General features: G+C 37.6%; 1 protein-coding gene across 1 annotated transcript in view; it reads right to left on the bottom strand.

The window, feature by feature from the left end:
* Positions 1-261: 261 nt before the first annotated feature.
* HCN1 (hyperpolarization activated cyclic nucleotide-gated potassium channel 1) overlaps positions 262-27,861 on the bottom strand; it is a 689,786-nt gene continuing 662,186 nt past the window's right edge. The window contains exons 7-8 of the mRNA XM_006865746.1: positions 5,667-5,831; positions 262-1,178 (exon numbers count right to left, since the gene is read on the bottom strand). Coding sequence (XP_006865808.1) covers positions 262-1,178; positions 5,667-5,831 — 1,082 coding nt within the window. The remainder of the gene's footprint in view (positions 1,179-5,666; positions 5,832-27,861) is intronic.

Below are 27,861 nucleotides of genomic sequence, written 5' to 3'. Positions count from 1 at the left end.
AAAGGAAGACATATAACACTGGATACTAAACAGATCTTTTGAACTTCTCTTGGGGAATTTAAATATATATTTAATAGTATATGTATAATATATATATTTTAATTTTTTTTTTTTTTTTACATTTTGCATGTATGCCAGAGCTGTCTAAAATATCTCTTCATAGTAGGCTATAGTGATCTATCAGGAGATAGAGTCAAATAAGATCTGAGAATGTTCTCAGTTTATTACAGTATTTCTTGCTGCTTTGACAATGAGCAGGGATCATAAATTTGAAGCGAATCGTGGCTTTTCTGCATCTGGGTCTGTGTTTAAGACTGAGGAAGACTCTCTCTGAAGAGTAGTTGCTGGTGGAGGAAGCGTTGGAAGGACTCCTCTGTTGGGGGGAATGGCTCCCGATGACATCTGTCGGAAAAGGGTGACTCGCTGAGGGACGGTGCCCCTGCCCCCAGCTTGAAGGCCAGTGCTGTGGATGGCTGTCACGGGTTGAGGGATAGAGGCCAGGGATTCGCCCACAGTCGGGTGAGGTCTGGAAATCAGAGTGGCAACCTCATGGGGCAGCGAGGGCTGTGAGGCAGAGAGGGGCCTGACTTCTCGTGTCAGGTTGGTGTTGTGAAGTGCTTGACTGCTCTTGTGCACTTCATTTTTCGGAGTGGAACTGCTAGGTGTCTGTGGCTGTTGGGGTTGCTGTTGATGCTGAGTCTGCGGAGGCTGGGACTGCTGTAACTGCTGTTGTTGTTGTTGTTGTTGTTGTTGTTGCTGCTGCTGCTGCTGCATAAGTGACAACTGAGAAGCAGTAGGGGAGACATAGTGGAAAGTTCGAGTTGCCAACGGGCTCTGTACAGGAGGGCTGCAGACTGCTGTGGTGTAGGAGCAAGGGGAGAGGATGGCTGATGGCTGGGGGGTCTGTGTGCTGGGGCTGGGGGAATGCAGGTTGCTGTGAGACAGACTGGTTGCTGTGTACACTGGTGGAGATTGTGTCCTCATCCTAGCAGTGGGAGTTGTGGTTGAGGATGTGGAATTCAGGGCTGGCATTTGAGGATAATTGATTGGGGCAATAGCCTGGACCATCTCCCTATCATGTTTCACAATCTGCTTCAGGATCTCATTCTCCTGATTGTTGAAAACACCAGTGTTCAGATCCTTCTGGAACTTTTGTAGAAGAATTGAGTTTTTCTTTCCTGCCAGCAAAAGAAAGACAGACAATTGGAAAGTCTCCAAATCACTGATAAAATCTCCGAGAGAGAGTGGTTCCTGAAAACAGAAATGAATGTTGTTGCTTTCCAAAAAAAGCTTTAATATCCACATACTTGCTACTACACAGCAAATAGAAATATGTGTCATGCCTTTCCTGCTTCTTGTATCTCTCTGATAACTCTTACTTTCTACTCAAGTCAAGGAAAACTCCTGAAAAGTATAAAATATGGCAAAAGGCTATCTTAATAAAAAATGGAAATCTTTTACATGAGGGCTACCTTGAACGATTTGGGGACAAAGGGATTTTAGATCAGGTTGGGTCTGGAATCAAGATTTCAGTTTATAGCTACTTTGTCAAGAAAGGAAAACAAGACAAATAAGAGCTAAAATCTGAGAACTTATGTTGTTGTTATTGTAAGTGCCATTCCATCGAGTCAGTTCAGACTCATAGTGACCCTGTATAGTGTTTCCAAGGAGTGGCTGGTGAACTTGAACCACTGACCTTGCAGTACAAACCGACCTCATAGTCCAGAGCATTAATCCACAGCATCACACAAGGACTCCAAGTACTTATGTGACAATCACTATATAAAAGATTTTAGGTAGATTAATTCTCAACTCTGTAAAAATTCTCTTTTACCAAAAAAAGAGAGGAACATAGAGAAGTTAGAAGCGTATGCAAGGACGTATCATGAGTAAGTAATAGAAAGGATGAGAAGGGGAAATACTGCGTCTGACTATAGAACTTTGAGATGGACATGCACTAGAAATATCCACATCATCTGGACCCTTGCAGTTTGGGGGGCTGTACCCTCGGAAACCCTGTACAGGGTCGCTATGGGTTGGAACCGACTCGACGGCACTTAACAACAACAACAACAACCCCATTTGCTGAATCAAATGCTGTAGTTTACTAAGATTCCCCAGGTGATCTGTACACACAAATTTGAGAAACACAGTGTCAGGTCCTTTGGCTTTTGACCGGTGACCTGCATCAGTGGTTATCAAAACTGGATATATATTGCTCTCATCTCTGGAGTTTTAATAATATACTGATGTTGCTGTGTCCCATAATTAAGTCAGCATAACCAAACATGAGACCCGTATTTTGTTAATTTACAAGCATTTTCACCCCAGGAGATTCTAATATATAGCCAAGTTGAGAGCCATTTCTTTATGATGTTCAACTGTTTCTGAATCATTGTTGTGAAGATCAAGGGACACAGTGTTTGGTAGGTTCTCAACACAGTCTAGGTCCTCAAGAAGCCTTACCTCTCCTCTTACAATCATTTTTGGTATGGTTTTCAATAAGTAGACATTCCTTGTCAGAATGCTTTTCAATAAGTAGATATTTCTTTGCAGAATAACTACTATAATCAAAAGCAGATGGGTGAAAATGTGTGATTTTTCTATGGTATCATTGATATAATAATACCTGGTAATATGGTAAAGGAGTACTGGTGTGGCACTGTAGGATAAGTGCTAGAACAAAAGGTCTATTTGAGCCACAGGGATGGCAGTTCAAACTTACCATCTGCTCCTTAGAAACTGTATGCAAGGTTGCTCTGAGTTGGAAATGACTCAGTGGCACTAAACATCAAATGGTAAAAGGAGTACTGGTGTGCAGCTACAGGATAAGCACTGGTCTGCAAACTGAAAGACCGGTGGTTCAAATCCACCAGCCACTCCTCGGAAACCCTATTCAGGGTACTATGAATTGGAACTGACTCAATGGCACGTAACAACAACAATGACATGGTAAGTGAAAAGCTAATCGATTTACTATATTACTAATTAAAGCATTACATTTAAATAATTTATTTTGAAATGGAAACATATGTTTACTGCTGAGAAAAGTAAGCATTTTCAATGACTGTCAGTACTGCCCCAATTTCTCAAAGAACAAAGCATCTAAACACAAATGCTTATTTAACATATTCCCTTAACCAACAAACTGAGAAAAAAAATTATTTTATTATATTTTTGCAATCATGTGAACAGCCAACATTTCCCAATCTGGGCATCTATGACATGGGATAAAAGAATATAGCTTTCAATGCACTATTAAAAATGGCATCGTTGTAAAAAATGGATTTCAAGGCAATTAATGAAATTTTTCTTATAAAAAATTAACTATAATAAGTTAGATGGAACTGTAGACTAACAGAATCTTTCTACTTAGGTATCAGAGTGATTAGGCTTTTTATAAAGCTGTCTTACTGACTTAGGAAAACAAATTTCAGATGTTCAGGAATGGATGTTTAAATCTAACAAGAACACCCACGTACTATGAAGAGGGTATTTCTTTTCAAATTAAGAAACCATACCCACTTCCTTGGTCTCTCTGTGTGACTATGTCCTGTGAACGATGCCATCTAATGGCCATGCCAGCTCTAAGATGTCAATATACATCTTCTATTATGTTTGTTGTGTCTTGGAAAGGAGTAATGTTTAAATATTACCTTTATTTCTCTTAATTTAATCTAAATTTCAGACTTTGATTCATTCTTCCTAATAACTTTGGTTGTTTTTAAATACAGTTACGGCTCATAGTGATTATGAATAGGGTTTCCAAGGGTTTAATTTTTTTGCAGTAACTGAAAGCGTTATTGTTCGCCCATGGAGAGGCTGGTGGGCTTGAATCGTAGACCTTGTAGTTTGCAGTTTAGTTACTGTATGGGGCCACACACCCCATTCCTAATAACACATATGGGAAGAAAATGTGAACTGCAGAAATAGACCAGCATAATAAAATGTCAATCAAAACTTCTTTCCATCCATTAATAAGAGTGAAGACTGATGTGGCAACTTTTTGTTTACTTCCAAGTGAAATCAACCCTTTGAGTTCATTAATTTATCTACTCTCTTTAACAAATAATCCCTGTCTACTATTTAGTTGGTGGTTCAAGCTCACCAACTGCTCCTTGTAAACCCTATACAGGGTCGCTATGGGTTGGAATCTACTTGACGGCACTTAACAACAACAACAACAACAAGTTACTATGGAGTCCTGGTGTGGCGTTGTGGGCTAATGCATCAGACTGTAAATTCGTTTAAACTTCTAGGTCGGTGGTTCAAGCTCACCAGCGGCTCGACAGAAACCCTATACAGGATGGTTATGCATTGGAATTGACTCATCAGCACTTAACAACAACAACTAGTTACTGTGCACATATAATGGTAAATAGGGAGAAACGATTTCTACATTCAAAAAGCTTATTGGTTCTAGAGCATTTACAATAGTAAAAGCAGTGCCATGATGGGGTTTTAAGAGGGCTTTGCGAGAACAGATCCAGAGTACTCAAACTAATAGGAAAGTAGAAAGTCAGGAAAGATTTCTACAGGGAAGCAATGTGTAAACTGAGATATTATAATTGAGTAGAGTTAAACAGAGATGGTGGTGGTTATGTGCCGTGGAGTGGGTTCTGACTCATAGTGACCCTGTATAGGGTTTCTGAGGCTGTAAATCTTTATGGGCGCAGAAAGCGTCATCTTTCTCCATGGAACTGCTGGTAGTTTCGAACTGTTGACCTTGAGGTTAGCTGCCTGATTCGTAGCCACTATGCTACCAGAGCTCCATAAACAGAGATAGATGTGAGTAAAGAATTGAAGTGGGGAAAAGTGAAGGAATACTGCATTCTTTTTAACATATGAGAATGCTCTAAGATATTTTGAGAAGTTAGTGGCAAACCAATCTCATCTAACTTTACTATGGCAATCATTCAAATCTTTGAACTTGTATAGCTAATAAATAAGTTCATATATTTGGTGGTGGTGGTGGTTATGTGCTGTGGAGTCGGCAGGTAACAAATACATTCACATATATGCAGGCACATAAATATAAGTGAATGTATTTGTTGTTTTTAGGTGTCATTGAGTCAGTACCGATTCATAACAACGTATTTGTTACATGCCTATATATCCATGTTTATAAAATAGAGCACCTATATATCTATGTATGGCATTTCTATCAAGGTTTTTCTGTTTGAGTCTGTATTACAAACATTTCAATAAGTTTCTACTAGGCCATTTTAAAGTGCCTAAATTTTCAACTCAATATAAGGAAAAATTGTAAAGCTAACCACTAAAGAAATAAGCAAACTTGTGATAAAATTTGATTTGTAACATATTATTTTCTTCTGAATTCTGTCTTGAATTCTATCTAGAATTTCTATTTTTTTACTTATTTTTTTAACCTGAAGATTCAAGTTGTTTGGGTATCACTGGGGAAATCAGACTGCATAGTCAGCAAAAAATAGAAATGAACAAATGGACCCAGAATATTTAGAAGATAAACTTAGATAGGACCTCAACTATTTCTAGAAACATGGCTTAAAACTAATCACTACTTCTACACTAATTAACAAGCAAGTTAGGAAGTAGCATTTGGGAATGTATGATCAGAAACCTGCATTATTCTGCTAGATTAAAACTGAATTGTACATGACGAAAATAGAAAAATTAAAGAGTACCTATTCGATCTAGTCGATCAATGGCAACTGTCTCAAAAGCTCTCCTCATCATTGGATATTCCTCCAGGACCTCATTGAAATTGTCCACCGAGAGTGAATAAAGACGGCAGTATGTATCAGCACGAACACTGGCGGTGCGGCGTCCTTTGGTCAAGAGGCAAATCTCTGGAAAAAAAAAAAAAGAAAGACAGACCTTTTTGATAATTTTCTTTTAAAGGTCAGTTACGTGTGGTGCTGTGGTATAAAGCACTGGGCTGCAAGATTAATTTGAAATAGAAGGTTGGTGGGTTAAACTCACCAGCCACTCCTTGGAAATAATATATAGGGTTGCTATGAATTGGAATCTACTCTATGGCACTTAACAATAAAAACAGCAAAGGACTCCTGGTGTGGTGTTGTAGGAGCAGCACTGGAAAGCGAATCACAAGGTTGTTAGTTAATACCTATCAGCTTCTCCTCTGAACCCTGTACAGGGCTGCCATGAGTCTTAACTGACTCTATGGCACTTAACAACAATAAGGTTACCCACAATTGTATATATTCATATGGTGTGGTGCTGTAGGATAAGCAGTGGATAACAAGGTCAGTTTGAACTATAAGCTTGGTGCTTTGAACTCACCAGAGGTTCCTCAGAAACCCTATACAGAGTTGCTATGATTTGGAACTGACTTGAAGGCACTTAACAACCACAATATAAATATAACTGTATGTATATATATTTAAGTCTGATAGTGTGAGAAATAATGGCTAGCAACGCTTTTCCTAATTTACCAGGAAACTCTTTTTGATAATTAAAAGCAACCAATTGTCAATACTCAGTCTTAAAATAATATTATTTTAAAAACAGGATTTTTGTTAAAAATGGTAAAATGAAGAAATTATCTATTACCAAGCCTCATTCCAGATTTGGTAATAGATAATATACCAAAATAACAAAAAGATTCAGAAAAGGGAAAAATAAACTACAATGGAGTTAAAACCAGGGAGGGGCTATAACCGGACACAGGCTTAAGATTTCTGGAAGACAGTAAGCAAACAATAGCATATTGAGAGAAACCAAAGTGGGTCCTAATCTAAAAAAATGCATGAAGAACCAGATGTTCCTAGAGCCCACAAAACTAACTCATGGCTGGTAGGCCTAAGAAAAGGAGTGGGATGTAGTATGGTAAAATTCATTGTTATCCAGTTGATTATGACTCAAAACTCTATAGGGCAGAGTGGAACTGCTATGTATTGTAATCTTTATGAAGCCAATTGATACATCCATTTGGATTGACTGGTAAGTGTGAATCACTGACCTTTCAGTTAGCAGCTGAGGTAATAGTCACTGTATTAACAGGGCTTCTTGTAGTTGTTATTGTGGTTATATGCTTTCAAGTCAATTCTGAATCATAGTGAGCCTTTGTAGGATTTCTGAGGAGCAGCTGGTAGGTTTGAACTGCCAGCCTTGTGATTTGCAGTCCAGTGTTGATCCTATAGCACCACACCAGAAATCTGTAGTATGATTGGGCACCCATTTTCTCCCTCCAATGTGCACATGCAAAGCTTTTGGCATCAGATGTTTTCCTTGACACTAAAATAAAACACTCTCTTTAAATAAATTGAATGATACTTCTTTGGACAGAGTGCTAGTGTTGCTAATATGTCTATTAAATCCCAAAATAAAGTGCCCTTATTTTGATGTTGAGGGTAAAGAGAGGGTAATTGGCTTTCTGATTCACATGAATAACTGGTTCCAGATATAATTCAGGAAATAGACATTTTTTTTCAAACAAATCATAGCTAGATGTTTTAGAGAAATTCAAGAAAAATATTGCATCTATAGCAAGATAGGTTTGCTTCAATAAAACAACAGCAGGAGAGGGATATACTGATCAACATTGTCACCAAAATGTAATAGTTAACATAAAGGTTAGACTGTACATTCAAGGAACTCTCCCAGAAAACAATCCCAAAAAGTTTAAAAGATTAAAAAAAACAACAACAGAATTATGTGAGGTCAGTGCACCATTTGCATCATTTCATTAATAGAATTTCCCCTAAAAAGGACAATAGAAAGAAAATGAAATATTAAAGTTAAGAAATTATAAGGAGGGAAACCCTAATTCTACCTACCAAGGAGAAGAATAAGATTAACAACAAACACTTCATAAACAATACTATGCTATAGGATACCCTGAAGCAATGCCTTCAAAGTTCTAAGAGAAAAACCTTTAGAATACAGAGTTTTTTACCCTGACAAACCATCAACAAGTAGGGTACAAAAAAAAGGCATTTTTATAAATGCAAAGACTTAGAAGGAGCTGGTGTGACACTGTAGGTTAATGCACTGGACTACAAAGTCAACTTGAATTGCAAGGTTGGAGATTCAAGTTCACCAGCTGCTCCTCAAAAAGAGCGACTGTGTGCTGAAGACCTGGGAGCTACGGGGGAAGGATTGCATGGAGGGGATTGTAACCATGGTAATGAAATGATACACGATAGAATGAATGTAAGACTGATGTTCTCCCATGTAAACTATCACATAATTCACAATAAAACATTAAAAAAAAACAAACCTATACAGGGTCGCTATGGGTTGAAACCAACTCAATGGCATTTAACAGCAACAAGAAGAGGTTTGAGGGTAAATCATAAAGTGCAATGTCCTGATACACTTAGATGTGTCAAATGTTGTTCATAAGTAAGATGAGGATTGAACACTGACCACTGGATATAGTTTAGTGTAGGTCAAGCTGACATTATTAAGATCAGTTTCATAGAAAGATGAATACAGATGTTGTTGTTGTTGTCAGGTGTCATCGAGTTGGAACCGACTCATAGCGACCCCATGCACAGCAGAACGAAACAATGTCCGATCCTGAGCCAACCTCACTACTGCTGCCACACTTGACACCATCAATGATGCCACCTGGCCAGTACATCTCGTTGGGGGTCTTCCTCTTTTTCTCTGACCCTCCACCTTACCCAGCATGACATCCTTCTCCAGTGACTGTTCTCTCCGGACAATGTGTCCAAAGTATGAGAGACGAAGCCTAGCCATCTTGTCCTCCAAGGAGCACTCTGGTTGCACTTCTTCCAAAACAGATCTGTTGGTTCTTTTGGCAGTCCAAGGCACTTTCAGTATTCTCCTCCAACACCACAACTCAAAGGCATCAATTCTTCTATGATCTTCCTTATTCACTGTCCAGCTTTTGCATCCATATGAGGTTACTGAAAATACCATGGCTTGGGTCAGGCACACCTTAGTCCTCAAGCTGACGTCTCTGCTCTTCAAAACTTTAAAAAGTTCCTGTGCGGCAGATTTGCCCAGTGCAATACGTCGTCTGATCTCTTGACTGCTGCTTCCGCGAGTGTTGAATACAGATGTAGCACATCATAAACCCCTCATAAACAAGCCCACTACAGGGGAGTCATTCAGTTCAGATTCTTGTCAATGTGAGTATGAGATGCCATTTTCATATCATAGAGTTTATATGAAAAAAGAGAATTGAAGCAAGCACAAAAGCCTTATAAGATGAGTTTTGCTACTAATGTTCTTGTTGTTATTAAGAATTATTGAGTTGGTCCCCACTCATAATGGCACTGTATAGAGTATATGAGGAACAGCTGGTGAGTTTGAACCACTGACCTTGTGGTTAGCAGTTAAGTGCTTATCCTTCAGTGCCACACCAGGAGTCCCTGCTACTAATGTTGTTAGGTGCAATTGAGTTACTTCCAACCCTATTTACAACAAAAGCAAACACTGCCCTATCCTGTGCCATCCTCACAATTATTGCCACACTTGAGCCCATTGTTGCTGCCACTGTGCCAGTCCATCTCTTTGGGAGTCTCTCTTTCTCTGTCTCTCCACTTTATAAAGTTTTACGTCTTTCTCTAGGCACTGGTCCCTTCTGATAGTATGTCCAAGAATGAGAGGTCCATCTTGGCTTCTAAGGAGCATTCTGGTTTTACTTCTTCCAACAAATATTTGTTTATGCTTCTGGTAGTCCATGATAACTTCAATATTGTTCTCAACACCATAACTTAAATGCATCAATCCTTCTACAGTCTTCCTTATTCACTGTCCAACTTTCACATACATATGGCTATTGAAAACACCATGGCTTGGGTCAGGTTCACTTTAGTTTGAAAACTGACATCCTTGTCCCTGAACACTTTTAAAAAGTCTTATGCAGCAGATTGACCTAATGCAAAACATTATTTGAGTTCTTGACTGCTGCTTCCATGACTGTTGATAATGTATACAAGCAAAATGAAGTATTTGATAACCTCCCTCTTTTCTCCATGTATTGTGATGTTATTTATTGGTCCAGTGGTGAGAATTTTTATTTTCTTTATGTAGAGGTGTAATCCATACCAAAGGTTGTAGTCTTTGATCTTCATCAGTAAGTATTTTAAGTCCTCTTCACTTTTAGCAAGCAAAGTTGCATCATCTTTGTATTGAAAGTTGTTAATGAACATTCCTCCAATGCTGATACGATGTTCTTCACATAATCCAGTTTCTCAGATTATCAGTTCTGCATAACAGATTGAATAAGTATGGTACAAGAATATAGCTCTGGCATATGCCTTTCCAGATTTTAAACCATTCAGTGTCCCATTGTTCTGTTCTAAGAAGCTGCTTCTTGGTCTATGTACAGGTTTCTCATGAGCATGATTAAATATTCTGGAATACTCTTTCTCCACAGTGTTGTCCATAGTTTCTCATGATCCACACAATCAAAAACCTTTGCATAGTCAAAAAGTATAGGTAAACATCTTTTTGATATTCTCTGCTTTCAGCCAAGATCCATCTGATGTCAACAATGATATCCCTTTTTCCACATCCATGTCTGAATCTGGTTTGAACCTCTGGCGGTTCTCTGTCAATGTACTGTTGCAACCAGTTTTGGATTATCTTTAACAAAATTTTACTTGCATGTGATATTAATAATGTTGTCCTATGATTTCTGAAGTCTGTTGGGTCATCTCTCTTTGGAATGGGCACAAATATGGAGCTCTTCCAATCAATTGGCCAGGTAGATGTCTTCCAGATTTCTTGGCATAGATAAATGAGTGCCCTCAGTGTTGCATCAGTTTGCTGAAAACTTTCAATTTGTATTTCATCAATTCCAGGAGTTTTGTTCTTTGCCAATGCCTTTGGTACACCTTGGACTTCTTCCTTCAGTACCACTGACTCTTGACCATATGCTACCTGTTGAAATGGCTGAATATTGACCATTTCTTTTTGGTAGGGTGACTCTGTATATTCCTTCCATCTTTTATTGATACTTTCTATATTATTCAATATTTTCCCAAAATTATCCTTCAGTATTTCAAGTCAAGACTTGAATTTTTTCTTCATGCTGAGCAAGTTCTTCCTCTTTAATTCCAGGTCTTTGCTCATTTTGTTATAATATTTGACTTTGTCTTATTAATTTGTCCATTGATCTTTTCTGTTCAGCTCTTTTATGTCCTCATGATTCCATTTTCTTTAGCACCTCTACACAGGAGAGCACGTTTCAGACATCAGACATCTTTGGACATCATTTTTTATGCTTTTTTTCTTCTTTGCCTTTAATGACCTTTTACTTTTTTCCTATATGATGTTTTTGGTATTATCCCATAACTCTTCTGGTTTTTAGTCATTAGTGTCTAATGCATCACATCTATTCTTGAGATGATGTCTAAATTCACATGCAATATGCTCATGTTTCTGGTTTCCTAGGCTTGTTTTAATTTTATTCAGCTTCAGCCTGAACTTGCAATATGAACAACTGATGGTCTGTTCCACAGTCTGCCTCTGGCTTTGTCTTGGCTGGTGATATGGAACATTCCCCCACCCATCTCATTCCACAGATGTAGTCAGTTTAATTTCCATGTATTCAATATGGTGAAGTCTATGTGCATAATTGTCTTTTATGTTATTTTAAAAAGGTATTTGCTATGATAAATCATTGGTCTTGCAAAATTCTATCATGTGATAACCAGCATAATTTCTTTCACCCTGGCCAGATTTTCCAACTATTTGTTTGATCTTTTCTTTTTGTTTCCAACCTTTGCATTCCACTTATCAGTAATTGTCAATACATCTTGATTGTATGTTTGATCAATTTCATACTGACGAAGATGGTAGAAATTTTCAATTTTGTCACCACTGGCTTTAGTGGTGGGTGCATAAAGTTGAATAATAGTGATATTAACTGGTCTTCCCTGTAGGCACATGGATATTATCCTATCACAAACAGCACTGTATTTCAAGATACATCTTGAAATTTTCTTTTTTGATGATAAATGCAATACTATTCCTCTTCAATTTGTCACTTGTGGCATAGTAAACCATGGTAAACAATCATCAGATTCAAAATGACCAATACCAATCCATTTTATCTCACTAATGCCCAGAATATTGATTTTTATGCATTCTGTTTAATTTTTACAAGTTCCAATTTTCCTAGGTTCATTCTTTGTACATTCCACATTCCAATCATTAATGGATGTTTTCAGCTGTATCTCCTCATTTTGAGTTGTGCCCCATCAGCTTATGAAGGTCCCATAGACTTTACTCCATTTGCATCATCAGTCAACTTTACTTTGAGAATGCAGTGCTTTTCCAATTGTACTTTAAGTGCCTTCCAAAGTGAGGCGCTAATGAAGTGTCATCAAGTCAGTTCCAATAAAGAGCAACCTATTATAGGGTTTCTAAGGAGTGGCTAGTGGATTTGAACTGTTCAACTTTTTGTTAGCAGTCCAATGCTTATCCTATGGCACCACACCAGGTCATCAAACTGTACCGTTGTTGTTGTTCATTGCTGTTGAGTCATTTTTGACTCATAGCAACTGTATGTAGGGTTTCCATGAAGCAGCCATTGGGTTTTAACTGCCCATCTTTTGGTTCAAACTGACCTTGGGGTTCAGTGCATGATCCTGCAGGGCCAGTCTACTAGCCACTGTGCTCCTCTGAAGTGACAGAACAAAAGAGATGTCTTTTTTAGCATTCTGTGCAATAATTAGTAGTATGCGTAAGTATCTCTGCTGCATACAGAAGTACAATGATTGTCTCAAGGAAATGTTTGAGCTGCAAGCTTATCTAGTTTTTATATTTTTTCATGAAACATCATTTTCACTTGAAAGCACTGACAACTAATGACTATTTAGACTGCATATTTGGCAAAGATCAAGGAAAACACCTCAAGAAAAACAACTGGAATGATTTCTAATCTAATGATAAAATCAAAGCATTCAAGGAAAACAGTTAAAATATCAGAAAAGTTGTTTGTGTCAATTAAAATTGACAGATTCCCAATACTTAAAACATTTTCCTATAATTATATACGTTTATTATATTTTACAATGGAATGTGTCAACATAAGAAAGATCAATGTAATTTTGTAAACCAGTATTTACTCAATGACCAGTGAATACATGATGTTACAAAACCTTGCAAGGATAAAGGTTTAATTAAATGCACAAAAAGCAAGACCAATGATTTAAATAGTACAAAAGTTAATTGATATGTATCAGTGTAGGGCAAAAGCTGAATGCTCCAAAATGACCACACTAATGTCAACCCAGGAGAAATGCCCTATCATTCCTCCTCTCGCCCCCTCTAACATATATCCCTGACCCTGCCAACCAAAACAATGTGTTCCCACATACTAGATACTTATCTACTAGGGAGTCACAGGCAGCTGGAACAGGGCTGGTTTTGCCCAAGTCTCTGCTAGAGATGGGCCTCTCCTCATACTACACTCTTCCCTCTCTCTTGGAATATGAGGCTTGCTTTCCACAGTATAAAAGGGACCCATAAGTCCAGCTTGTCACACAAAATTGTGACTGTCCAGCGACTGCCTTACTAACTGGAAACTTAGCTGGGAAATTTAACCCAGTTAGTAAATTTCCATGTTTATAAACCACCTTTTACAATCAAGTAATGTCTCTTGGACTGTCTTATGGTAATTTTTCAGTCTCTCTGAGAATACCCACACAGAAGTATTTTGCCTTGTGAGTTTGCACCTAAACAGTGAGATTCTACATGCATCTCTGACTTTAAAGAAAACAGTATCTAATGAGTTTGGGTGTAGTAATATAAAAGGCATCCTGGTATGGTGCTGCAGGATAATGTATTGGACTGCAAGGCCAGTTTAAGGCACAAGTTTGGTCGTTCAAATCCACTAGTTGCTCCTCAGAAATCCTATACAGGGTTGCTATGAGTTGGAACCAGATCGATGGCACTTAACAATTACAACAACAATATAAAAGAAGATCATCCAAAAAATATCAGCAAAGGCTATTATAATGCTTCTCTCTATTCCAAATACATATCTATATGGACTTCTGATGTGGCACTATAGGATAAGAACTGGACTGATAACCACGAGTTTGGTGGTTCAAACTCATCAGTACTCCGTCAGAACCATATACAGGTTTGCTATGAGTCCGAACTGACTCAATGTGGCACTTAGCAACAACAATCTATGTGAGGCCAAATTTGCCTCATTTACTAGAACCATAAAAAAAATATATCCAAACAGGCTAAATAAAAATACATACAAAAATTTATCTGTCTTTTATTATATTAGACATTAGAGAGATTTGCACAAGGGGAAAAAAAAAAGAGTGAAACAATGCCACCACCATAAACTCAATTTTTGGAAAGTGTATAGTTACTTTTCATTAAAATATTTGCATTAACCTGCAATTTTTATTGTTTTCTCATAAGACAAATATTTAAAATATATTTCCATTTCAATCATGATAAAATTGGTAGATATAAACAACGTAACAAGAAACTATTTGTTTTCCTCAGTAATTTTTAGAACTATGAAGTGGTTCTAATACCAAAAATTTGAGAACAGTTAGATTTATAGTAAAGAAGAGGAAGGAAGAGGACAGGTGAACAAATGCTAAGAGGTAGCAGATTTGAGAATGTATGGTTAATATCTTTTGTTTTGTAAGTTTTTCCGAGAGATACAAATCACAGGATTGGGTTTCCAATTATCACCATAAAATATTCTTGATTTTGATGCTCTCCAGTGTCTAAAGGGATATGCTGAAAGCCATTAGAAATTTCCCTCAGGAATTCTGGGCTTACTGTTCCATTAGCCCATCTCTCTCTTACCCAGATAATTGCCTGGCTGTCTACCTCATGACATGCAGGTGTATGAACAGGCCCTGGTACTCTACCTCAATTATTGCTCTGTTACTTTCCATTCTCTTAGATGACTTCTTTTTTCCCCAGAATATTTATCACTACCTGACTTATTTGGTATACATTTGTTAATTTATTGTATCTTCTAATTCTATCCCAGGAGTCCCTGGGTAGCACACATTAAGCACTGGACTATTAGGTTGGCATTTGAACCCACCCAGAGGCATTGCAGAAGACAGGCCTAGTGATCTGCTTCTGAAAGGTCATTCTCAGCCTTGAAAACTCTGTGGAGTTTTCAAAACTCAGTTCCACTCTGCACACATGAGTGCACCAAGAGTCAGAATCCACTCTACAGAAACTAACAGCATTAGCTATCTTATTCCACCCTGCTGTCGTAATATGAACACCACTACATAGTGATTTTATATTTTTTGCTTGATTCTACAGCCATTTTAAGGAGCCATGGTGGTGCAGTGCGTTATGTATTGGACTGCTAACTGCAAAGTTGGCAGTTCAAATCCATCAGTACCTCTGCAGGAAAAAGATGAGACTGTCTGCTCCAATAAGTATTTGGAGTCTTGGAAACCCTATATATGGTTTATTTGAGTGGAATGTGTGTGTGTGTGTGTGTGTGTGTGTGTGCTTTCTTTTGGGTTTGGTGACCATACTGCCTTGAAGTATTACTTGAAATAACAGGTGCTGTTGGTCATTGTTAAGTGATATCGAGTCAGTTTCAATTCACCGCAGCCCTGTACAGGTTTTCTGAGGAACAGCTGGTGAGTTTGAAGTACAGACCTTGTGTTAGCAGTCTAGTTCTTATTATACAGCACCATACCAGAAACTGTTGTTGTTAAGTGCTGTTTTTGATGATTCCAACTCAGCGACCCTGTATATGGTTTCCAAGGAGCAGCTGGTGAGCTTGAGCTGCTGACCTTGCAGTTCAAACTGACCTTGGAGCCCAGTGCACTAACCCACAGCAGCATACCAGAAATAGTAGGTGCTCAATGAGTATTTGTTGAATAAGTAAATGACTGTTTGAATACAATGTTTTCTATCAGATATTATTTCTGAAACTTTTCGGAATTTCCAACCATCTGATTTGTCTCATATAACAAATGCTAGAAATATAACATATATAAAAATTCCTATGATCAAACAAAACTAGACTAGAGGTTCAGATGAATACATTATTGGAATACCGCAATGTAGTTTATATATTTCCAATGTTATCAGCATAATGAAATGTGCATCCCAAAATACAGAAAGTAGTTTTCTGTTTACATCACATCAAAAGAATATTCTTTATTGAAATTTAGGTTCCAAAGATATGGCAGATAAACAGTTGAAATTTGAATTTCCTTATTTGTTAGATAAATAGATCAACAGGTAACAATTTTCCATTTTATTTTCTAAAATTTATGATTTAAAATAAACTCTTGAGTGGGAGTATACCCCACTCAAATATACAAATATATAAATATTTGTATACAAATATATAAATATTTTGCAAATGCTATTTGTACATGGGTATTTACCTTTCCTTCAAACATATCTATTAATGTGGTATACCATCGTGAAAACTTCTTAGTCATTACAAAACACCTGGAGGGAATGAGTTCTTGGGCCTAGAGGTTCAGAACCATAGTCTCAGGGACACCATGGTCTATTATATAACATTGTTATTGTTGTTGTCAGGTGTCATCGAGTCGGAACCGACTCATAGTGACCCCATGCACAGCAGAACGAAACAATGTTCGATCCTGGGCCAACCTCACTACCGCTGCCACACTTGAGTCCATCAGTGATGCCACCTGGCTGATCCATCTCGTTGGGGGTCTTCCTCTTTTTCTCTGACCCTCCACCCTACCCAGCATGACATCCTTCTCCAGCGATTGTTTCCTCCGGACAATATGTCCAAAGTAGGAGAGACGAAGCTTAGCCATCCTGGCCTCCAAGGAGCACTCTGGCTGCACTTCTTCCAAAACAGATTTATTGGTTCTTTTGGCAGTCCATGGCACTTTCAGTATTCTCCTCCAACACCACAACTCAAAGGCATCAATTCTTCTACGATCCTCCTTATTCACTGTACAGCTTTCGCATCCATATGAGGCTATTGAAAACACAATGGCCTGGGTCAAGCGCACCCTAGTCCTCAAGCAGACATCTCCGCTCTTCAGCACTTTAAAAAGTTCCTGTGCAGCAGATTTGCCCAGTGCAATACGCCATCTGATCTCTTGACTGCTACTTCCGCGAGTGTTGATAGTTGATCCAAGAAGAATGAAGTCCTTGACAACTTCAATCTTTTCTCCATTGATAAGAATGTTGTTTATTGGTCCAGTGGTGAGGATTTTTGTTTTCTTGACATTGAGATGTAATCCATATCGAAGGCTGTGCTCTTTAATCTTCATAAGTAAATGTTTCAAGTCCTCTTCACTTTCAGTGATCAAGGTTGTATCATCTGCATATCACAGGTTGTTAATGAGTCTTCCTCCAATCCTGATGCCATGTTTTTCTTCATAGAACCCAGCTTCTCGTATTATTTGCTCAGCATACAGGCTGAATAAGTATGGTGAAAGAATACAACCCTGTCTCACACCTTTCCCAATTTTAAAACATTCAGTGTTACCATGTTCTGTTCGAATAACTGCTTCTTGGTCTAGGTACAGATTTCTCAAAAGTACAATTAAGTGTTCTGGAATACTGATACTTCTCAATGTTGTCCATAGCTTGTCATGATCTACACAATCGAAAGCCTTTATTATATAACATAGTCTGTAAAAATACAATGTTTTACATCCTACTGTGGTGAGTAGTGACTGGGATCTTAGAAGTTCACTAGTGGCCACGGGAAGGGCAACTATTGGGCTCTCCCTGTGTGGAGGAAAGAAGAGTGATGAAAACTGAAGATGCTTGGTAACATGTAGTTCAATAAGCTAATGGGCCATGTAAATATCAGTGTCCATGACCCTAAGACCAGAAAATCTAGACTGTGCCTAACTACCACTACCAACTATTCTGAAAGACATCACATTAGAGGCCCTGGACAGAGTGGGATAAAAGGTAGAACAAAACTCAAAATTATAAAAAAGCCAAAGTTTACTGGTCAGAAAGAGACTAGCGGAATCCTGAGACTGTGGCCCTTGGCCACCCTTCAGGTCTGAAACAGAACTCATCCTTGTGGCTCAATTTTCAGCCAAACAGGACCAACCAACATCACTGTTGAAGTGTGCATGCCATAGAATGGTCAACCATTCAAGATTAAAGCAATGGCATTTACCTAAGAACAAAGGTTTGGAAAGAGGGGGGTATGGAAACAATCACAGGGATGAAGAGGGATAAATGATGTCACACTGAGGAGATTACAATCATTGAAATGAAATGAAGTATGTGATTTGTTGACTGTAAAAGTGATGATCTGCTCTGTAAACCTATCTATACCCTATTCAGAATAATAAGTTTTTCATGTTGAAAAAAATCATGAGTAAAATATGTAGCAAACACTATGTACTTGATGTGAGGACTCGGAATGTGATTAAACATAACATCTATGTTCGCATTGTTTATATGCTGGTGGCAAAAAAAAAAGATAGTTCATTTTAATAGAGTTAATATAAATGTAATCTGATTAGCTCAATGACACAGTTATGTGGGCACAATGGGGTACTATGGAATAGCATCTAAGCTAATCTGAGCAGATGGGAAATTTTGAGAGCATGCCACTTAAATTTACTGATTTTGTTGCTGCTTGTAATGTTCACTAAATTATATTTCAAATTTAATAAATAATATCTAATAATGTTCATGTTTTTGCATGTGTATGCATATTCATTTGATATTTCCAGAGGAAGGTGAATCTACATCAGTCAAATTTTAAGCAAATTATCATGCCAAAAAATTTGCCTGCTACTTCACTCTAAGCAATGTAATAAAATGAAGCACTTTCAACACTATGCCAGGAATAAATTCCTGTGTTACTAAATTATTAATGGCATTTTATATAATTTATGATCGCTACATTATATAACCGTTTGATTTTTCTGAGGTCTTGTGCCTAATGCAATATGTGGCTCATTGTATTGCATTAGGCAAATCTGCTGCACAAGAACTCTTTAAAGTGGGAAAAGCAAAGATACAAGTTTGAAGACAAAGATGCACCTGACCAAAGCCATGATATTTTCAATTGCCTCATATGCATGCGAAAGTTGGACAATTAATAAGTCAGACTGTAGGAGAATCAATTAATTTGAATTATGGTATTAGAGAAGAAGAATAAAAGTACCATGGACTATCAGAAGAACAAACAAACTTGTCATGGAAAAAGTTCAGCCAGAATGCTTTGGGCTGTTGTGAATAATGCTGTAATAAACATTCATGTAAATTTTTATGTAGACTTATAGTGTTTTGAGGGGAGCATGGTGGTGGTGGCTCTATACAATAAACACTGGACTACAAACAAGGTCTGCAGTTCAAGCTTGCCCTGCTACATGGGAGAAAGATAAGATTTTTTAATCTTGTAGAGATTTTTAAAGCCTCAGGAGACCCTATACAGGGTTGCTATGAGTCAGAACTAACTGAAAGGTACTTACCAACAACAACATATTGTCTTTCTCTTGGGTGTATACCTATGAATGAAATTCATATGGTATTTTCAGATGGCTCATATGTATGTGAAAAGTTGACAAAAAATAAGGAAGACCAAAGGGAAAAAAGATACATTTGAACTATGGTATTGACAAAGTATATTGAATACACAATGGACTTCCAGAAGAATGAACACATGAGATGAATGAAGTCTCACCGCCCTTGCCTCCAAGGAACATTCTGGCTGTACCTCTCCTATCACAGACCTATTTGTTCTTCTGGCAACCCATGGTACTTTCAATATTCTTTTCAAACTCCATAGCTCAAATGCTTCAATTCTTTGACAGTCTTCTTATTTTATAGTCCAGCTTTCACATGCATATGAGACAAATGAAAATACCATGGCTAGAGCCATGTGCACCTTAGGTCTCAATCTAACATTTTTGCTATTGAACAATTTAAAGAGGTCTTGTGCAATAGATTTGCTTAGTGCAATATGTCATTTGATCTCTTGATTTTGTTTTAACGAGTGGTAGTTGTGGATCCAAACAAAATTAAGTATTTGACAAATTCAATCTGTTCTTTATTTATCATGATGTTATTTATTGTTCCAGTTGTGAAGATTTTTGTTTCATTACATTAAGGTGCAATCCATACTGAAGGCTACATTCTTTGATCTTCATCTATACGTAACTTTAGTCCTCTTCACATTCAGCAATCAAGGTTGTATCATCTGAACATTGTAGATTGTTAATGAGTCTTCGCCCAATACCGATGATCTGTTCTTCTTCATATAATCTAGATTTGTAGATTATTTGATCAGCATCCAGATTGAATAATTATGATAAAATAATAGTCTTGGAGCGCATCTTTCCTGATTGTAAATCACTCGCATCCCCTTTTTCTGTTCAAACACAGCCTTTTGGTCTATGTATAAGTTCCTTATGAGCACAAGCAAGTGTTCTGGAAAACCATTCTTTGCAATATTACTCATACACTGTCATGATTCACAAAGTCGAAGTCTTTGCATAGTCCTTAAAGTATAATGAAACATCTTTCAGCCATTATCCATCTAACGACAGCAATGACATCCTTAGCTCCATATCCTCTTCGGAATGACTCCAGGGAGATTTTCTGGCAGTTCTCCCCTCTTGGTGTACTGTTACAGCCATTTTTAAATTATCTTTAAGAAAATTTTATTTCCAAATTTCTTTGCATAGATGAGTGAGTGCCTCCAGTGCTGTATCAGTTTGTTGAAAGATTTTGATTTATATTCTGTCAGTTCTTGGAGTATTGTAGTTGTTGTTGTTTTTGCCATTGTTTTCAGTGCAACTTGGACTTCTTCCTTCATTACCATCAGTTTATCATATGGTACATCTTGAAATAGTTGAACATTGACCATTTCTTTTTGCTACAGTGACTCTGTGTGTACCTTATATCGTCTTTTGATGTCTTCTGAATCATTTGACATTTTTCTCATAGAATCTTGCAATATTGTGAGTCGAGGCTTGAATTTTTTTCATTTATTTTCAGTTTAAAAAATACTGAGTGTGTTATTCCCTTTTAATTTTCTAACTCCAGGCCATTGCTCCTTTCACTATGATACATGATTTTATCGTCTCAAGCTGCTCTTTGAAATTTTCTATTCAGCTCAGTGACTTCCTAATTTCTTGCATCGCTACACTGGAGAGCAAGTTTCAGAGTCTCTTCTGGCATCCATTTTGATCTTTTCTTTCTTTTCTGTCTTCTTATGACTTTTTGGTTTCTTCCTGTATGATGTTCTTGATGTCATCTTATAGCCCTCTCTGGTCTGCAGTCGTTAGTGTCTAATGCATCAAATCTGTTCTTTAGGTGGTCTCTAAATGTGTGTGGGATATGTTCAAGGTCATATTTTGGCTATAATGGACTTGTTTTAATTTTTTTCAGCTTCAGCCTGAACTTGGATATGGTCTGTTCCATGGTCGGCTGTTGGTCGATAATGTTTTGTTTGATAATGCTGAGCTTTTTCACCATCTCTTCCAAAAGATGTATTGATTTTCTTTCATATGTATTCCATCTGGTGACGAACAGGTGTATAGTCACCTTTTATGGGTATTTGCAATTAATAAATCGTTGATCTTGCATAATTCTATTATACAATCTCCAGCATAATTTCTATCTCCAAGGCCATATTTTCCAACAATTTGTCCATTCTCTTTATTTCCAACCTTCACATTCCAATCATCAGTAATTATCAATATATTTTGATTGCTTATTTGATCAATTTCAGACTGAAAAAGTTGGTAGAATTCTTCAATCTCATCATCACTGGCTTTTATGATTAGTGTGTATATATGTATACTACTCCTGGTGTGGCGCTGTGGGCTAATGTGTCAGACTGCAACGTCGTTTGAACTGCAAGGTCAGTGGTTCAAGCTTACCAGCTGCTCCTTGGAAACCCTATACAGGGTTGCAATGGGTCGGAATCGACTCAACGGTACTTAACAACAACAACAAATGGTATTAACAGATCTTCCTTGTGGGCTTGTGAATATTATCCTAATACTGATAGTGTTGTACTTCAAGATAGATCTTGAAATATTGTTTTTGATGATGAATGCAACATCATGCGTATGAGGTGATTGAAAATACTATAGCTTGTGTCAAGACCATCTTAGTCTTTAAAAAGACCTCTTTGATTTTTAGTACGTTTTTTCTTTTGCATCAGATTTGCCAATGCCCAATATGTCTTTTGTTTTCTTTGCTTCAGCTTCGATGCTGTTGTTGGCAAATGTTTTTGAGTTGTAGTTGATTCATGGCTATCCTGCATAGAGTTTCTAAGGCTTTGAAATTTTACAAGTGCCAAAATCTTATCCTTATTCTATGGATTCAAACTGCTGACTTTGTGGTTACCAGTCCAATGTGTAATCTATTATGCCACCAGGGCTCCTCCCATGTATGCAAGTAAAATTAATCCTTGACAAAGTGAATCTTAGCTTCCTTTATCGTGTGGTTGTTTATTGGTCTAGTTGTGAGGATTTTTTAATTTTCTTTATATTGAGGTATAATCAGTGCTGAAATCTAAAGTCTGTTGTCTTTCTCAATAAATTCTTCACTTGTTAAGTACCCTCCAGTCAGTTCTGAGTCAGAGCAACCCTATTCATAACAGAGTGAAACACTGCCCGGCCCTGTGTCATGCTTACAATTGTTATTATATTTGAGTTCATTGTTTTCTTTCCGTCTCCTTGGTGATCTTCCTCTTTTTTCTCTGACCCACCACTTTACCAAACATGATGTCCTTCCCCAGGGATTTTGTTCCTTCCTGATGCCATGCCCAAGTATAAGAGGTTAAGTCTTTTCATCCTCTCTTCTAATAAACATTCTGACTATACTTTTTCCATGACTGTTTGTTATTCTGGAAGTCCATGGTACTTTCAATATCCTTCATCTACACCAAAATTCAAATGCATCAATTCTTCTATGGTTTTGATTATTCATTGTCCAATTTTCACATGCATATGAGTTGATTGAAATTACCACAGCTTGGGGTCTCCAAGTGACATTTTTGCTCTTTAACACTTTAAAAAGCCCTTTTGAAGAAAGTGAGGTGGCACTGGAAGTACTCAATCATCCATGCCAAGAAATTTGAAAGACAACTATTTGGCCAACTGATTGGAAGAGATCTGATTTTGTGCCCATTCCAAAGAGAGACCCAATGGAATGCGAAAATCACAGGACAATTTCTTTAGTATCCCATGTTTTTCAAGTTTTACTAAAACTAATACAGAAAAAGCTGTAAGCATACATTGACAGAGAACATCCAGAGCTTCAAGTCAGATTCAGAAAAGGACATAGAAGGAAGATTATCATTGCTGATATCTGATGGATCTTGGCTGAAAGCACAGAATACCAGAAAGATGTTTACCTGTGTTTTACTGACTACACAAAGACTTTCGATTGTGTGGATCATGACAAGCTATGGAGAACATTGCGAAGTATGAATGTTCTGGAACACTTAATTGTACTCATGAGGAATCTGTACATGGAGCAAGAGGCAGTTGTTCGAACAGAGCATGGGAACACTGAATGCTCTAAAATTAAGAAAGGTGTGTGACAAGGTTGTATTCTTTTACCATACTTATTCAACCTTATGCAGAGCAAATAATCTGAGAAACTTTTTTATATGAAAAAAATGTGGCATCAGGATTGGAGGAACACTCATTAACAACCTGTGATATGCAGATAATACAACCTTGCTTGCTGAAAGTGAAGAGGACTTAAAACATTTACTGATGAAGATCAAAGCGCACAGCCTTCAGTATGGATTGTATCTCAATGTCAAGAAAACAAAAATCCTCACCACTGGATCAATAAACAACATTATTGTCAACTGAGAAAAGTTTGAAGTTGTCAAGGACTTCATTCTTCTTGGATCAACTATCAACACTCATGGAAGCAGCACTAAAGAAATCAAATGATGTATTGCATTGGGCAAATCTGCTGCACAAGACCTTTTTAAAGTGTTGAAGGTCAAAGATATCAGCTTGAGGACTAAGGTGCACCTGACCCAAGCCATGGTATTTTCAATAGCCTCATATGCATGCAAAAGCTGGACAGTGAATAGAGAAGACCGTAGAAGAATTGATGCCTTTGAGTTATGGTGTTGGAGGAGAATATTGAAAGTGCCATGGGCTGCCAAAAGAACTAACAGATCTGTGTTGGAAGACGTGCAGCCAGAGTGCTCCTTGGAGGCCAAGATGGCTAAACTTCATCTCTTATACTTAAGACATATTGTCAGGAGGGACCAGTCGCTGGAGAAGGATATCATATTTGGTAAGCTGGATGGTCACAGAAAAAGAAGACCCCCAGCGAGATGGATTGGCAAGGTGGCAGCATCAATGGGCTCAAGCGTGGCAACAATTGTGAGGTTGGCCCAGGACTGGATATGTTTCATTCTGTTGTGCATAGGGTTGCTATCAGTCAATATTGACTCAATGGCACCTAACAACAACATATGTGATTTGATTTCTTGACTGCTGCTTCCATTAATGTTGATTTCTGATCCAAGCAAAATGAAGTCTTTAACAACTTCATTTTTTTTCTTTTATAATAATGTCATTTATTGGTACAGATTTGAGGACTTCATTTTTCTTTACATCAATGTGTAATCCATACTGAAGGCTATAGTCTTTGATCATCATCAGTAAGTATGTTAAATCCTCTTCAGTTTGAGCAGTTAATGCTTATCATCAGCAACGATATCCCTCATTCCATGTCTTCTTCTAAATCTGGCTTAACTATCTGGCAATTCTTTGTCTATGTACTACTGCAAGTACTTTGAATTATAGTAAGCAGAATTTTCCATATGTGTGAAGTTAATGATGTTGTTAGGTGCTGTAAAGTTGGTTCTGGTTCATAGCGACCCTATGTACAACAACAGTATGAAACACTGCAGGGCCGTATGTCATCCTCATCATTTTTCTTATGTTCAAGTCCATTATTGCTGCCACTGATGCTGATATTGCTAGATAATTCCCACAGTCTTTGCATTGTATTTCTTTTTGTGTTTCTTCTAATCGGAGTTTGTGTATTTAAAAGCTTGTTATTGTTGCTAGGTTCTATTAAGATGGTTCTGACTCATAGTGACATTGTCACAATAGAATGAAACACTTTCTGGTCCTGAAACATCCTCACAACTGTTGTTACGTTTGAGCCCATTGCTGCTGCCAATGTGTTAATACACTTCATTGGGGTCTTCCACTCCTTTGCTGATTCTCTACTTTGCCATGCATGACGGCATTTTTTCAGCCACTGGTCCCTCCTCATAACACATCTGAAGTACAAGAGAAGAAGTCTTGCTATCCTGGCTTCTAATGAGCATTCTAACTGTACTTCTTCCAAAACAGATGTGTTTGCTTTTTTGTCAGCACATGGTATTTTTAATAATCTTCTCTCCACCATAAATCAAATGTATCTATTCTTCTGTTGTTGTTATTAAATGCCATCAAGTCAATTCCGACCCATAGTGACCCTGTATAGGGTTTCCAAGGAGCAGCTGGTGAGCTTGAACTGCTGGCCTTGTAGTTCAAACAGTTTTGCAGTCTGGCGCATTAGCCCACAGCGCCACACCAGGACTCCATCAATTCTTCTAAATGGAAATATGTGATTCAGTTAAGAAATCTAATAATAGAATTGTTGAACTCCCTTAATTCATTGTCCAACTTTCATATGTACATGAAGCAATTGAAAATACCATGACTTTGGTTAGTCATGCCTTAGTACTCAAACAGACATCTTTGTTGTTTAACATTTTCAAGATGTCTTGTTCTACAAATCAAATGCAATACATCATTGTGTTTCTTGACTGCTGCTTCCATGAATGTTGTTGGTAAATCCAAGCAAAATTAAGTCTTTGACAACTTCAAACTTTTCTCCATTTATCATGATGCTATTTATTGGTGCAGTTGTGAGGATTTTTGTTTTCACTGAGGTGCAATCCATACTGAAACCTTTAGTCTGATCTTTATCAGTAAGTATTTTAAGTCCTCTTTGCTTTCAGCAAGCAAGGTTGTGTCGATTGTTGTTAAGGTCTAAGAAATATTTTCTGATGATCTCTTTAAAAATTGTTTGTATGTCATTATATTTTGTTATGGTAGTCTGGGAGTCCAACAAGTCTATTATTAGATTTCTTAATTGAATCACATATTTCCATTTAGGTATGCTTGCTTCTCTTTGTTTTTTAGTCTTATGATGTGATAAATTAGGTATTTTATCTTCTAATTCATTCATTCAATCTCTTTTAAGTTTAGCTTCATTGCTGAATGTTGTGATCACTTTTTCTAATCAGTTTCCTTATTCTGTTCTAGCTGTTCTCTTTTCTTTCTGGCTGATGACTTTAGTTTCTTTGTTTAGTGTCTGTTTTTGTTCCTCCATGTGTTTCCTGATCTCCACTAGCTTCTTTCTTGTTTGTTTTTTCACTTTTAAAGTACATTTAGTACCATCATCTGAAAACTAACAATTATTTCCACTAGTGTAGCCTCAATAGGAGAAATTTCCTTTTTATTCATGTTTTATTTTGATTAGTCCTTCTTATCTTGTGATTTCATTTTACTAGCTTTCTGTTGAACAGGCTATTTTGCTAATTTTTTTTTTTTTTGTACTTCAAATTTGGTATTCTGCTGTTTATGGGACATTTTATTGTTTTAGACACCCAACAATACAGTAGTCAAACACCCTCCTACTAACTGAAAGGCCCTACCTGTACCCACCCTGAGAAAGACACACCCCAGCTCATCTCTGCAAAGACTCACAATCCTGGGATCTCCAGGGGCAGCTCCACTCTGTCCAATAGGGACACTATCAGTCAAAATTGACCCAGTTAATGTGGAACTGATATTGTTTCCTGAGAATGATTAGAGGATAGTCACGCTTAGGTTTTTATCAGGAGACCTGGCTGTATCATCTCTCTAATTTAATACACTTGTGGGGGTGGGTGGGAAGTAGGGGGTGGTGTTGGTTAGATGGTCACAGAAATTGATGTAAGCAGTGGACTCAACATTCCTGTGTCAAAGGTGTGGTCTCTCTATATCTTTCCTTCATTGGCATTCTTGCACAAGCTTTCCTACCTTGTCCCTATGTCCTGCTTTGAGCAAGGAACTAGCTATTCCCCTCTGTTGCCCATTTATTACAACCAATCCCCTTGCCCTGCTACACTTGCAGTTCCTCTGACTCCTATATCTTGTCTGTCTTGGGCCTCAGCAAGATTCAATTGCATTCTGTTGTGGCATAATTTTCTCACTTTGCCTCCTCCCAGTCGCAGGGCCTGTGAATTTGCACAGCCCATCTGTGTAATCTTAGAAAATTAGATTGCAGCTTCCTTAGATTAGCTTCCTCTCTGTGTCCCCTCTTTTGGAAATGGCTGCCATGAGGGAATATTCCAGTAGGTTCTCCAAGCTTCTGTGCTGTCCCAAATTCTCCTTTCACCTGCTTCTGGAGTCATTTCATTCTTTCAATACCTTAATCACTATCTGGAATTCTGCAATTTACTTCTTGTTTTTATTTGTTCAGTGAGTTAGTTTCTGGGAAAATAAATAGGAGCATCCACTCACTTCACACTCTTCCTGCACCCTTTTAATCTATTGATTTTAATTTTGTAGGATCTTCTTGGTTTCCTTTACAAACACATGGAATTGCTAACAAGTTTCATCTAGCTAGAATGAAAATTGTCTGTAAGGCATCTTATCACAGGTATATCAGAAAGTTCTGCATCTAATTTGAAAGACAGAATGTGGTGTAGGAGATTTGATTGATCAAATATGGTAGTGGTGGTTGTCTGCCACCAAATTAGTTCTGTGTAGGATTTCTGATGCTATTAATCATTATAGGAACAGAAAACCTCATCTTCCTTCTGCTAAAAGGCTAATATGTTGGTCTATTGGTTAGCAAGTCAACTTGTAACATACTACATTATGAGAGCTCCTTTAAAAAATATATATATATATA

Source organism: Chrysochloris asiatica, unplaced genomic scaffold (assembly GCF_000296735.1).
Source record: "Chrysochloris asiatica unplaced genomic scaffold, ChrAsi1.0 scaffold00082, whole genome shotgun sequence".
Classification (NCBI taxonomy): Eukaryota; Metazoa; Chordata; class Mammalia; order Afrosoricida; family Chrysochloridae; genus Chrysochloris; species Chrysochloris asiatica.
Note: the sequence above shows the minus strand (reverse complement) of the source record. Positions and strands in the feature narration are given on the sequence as shown.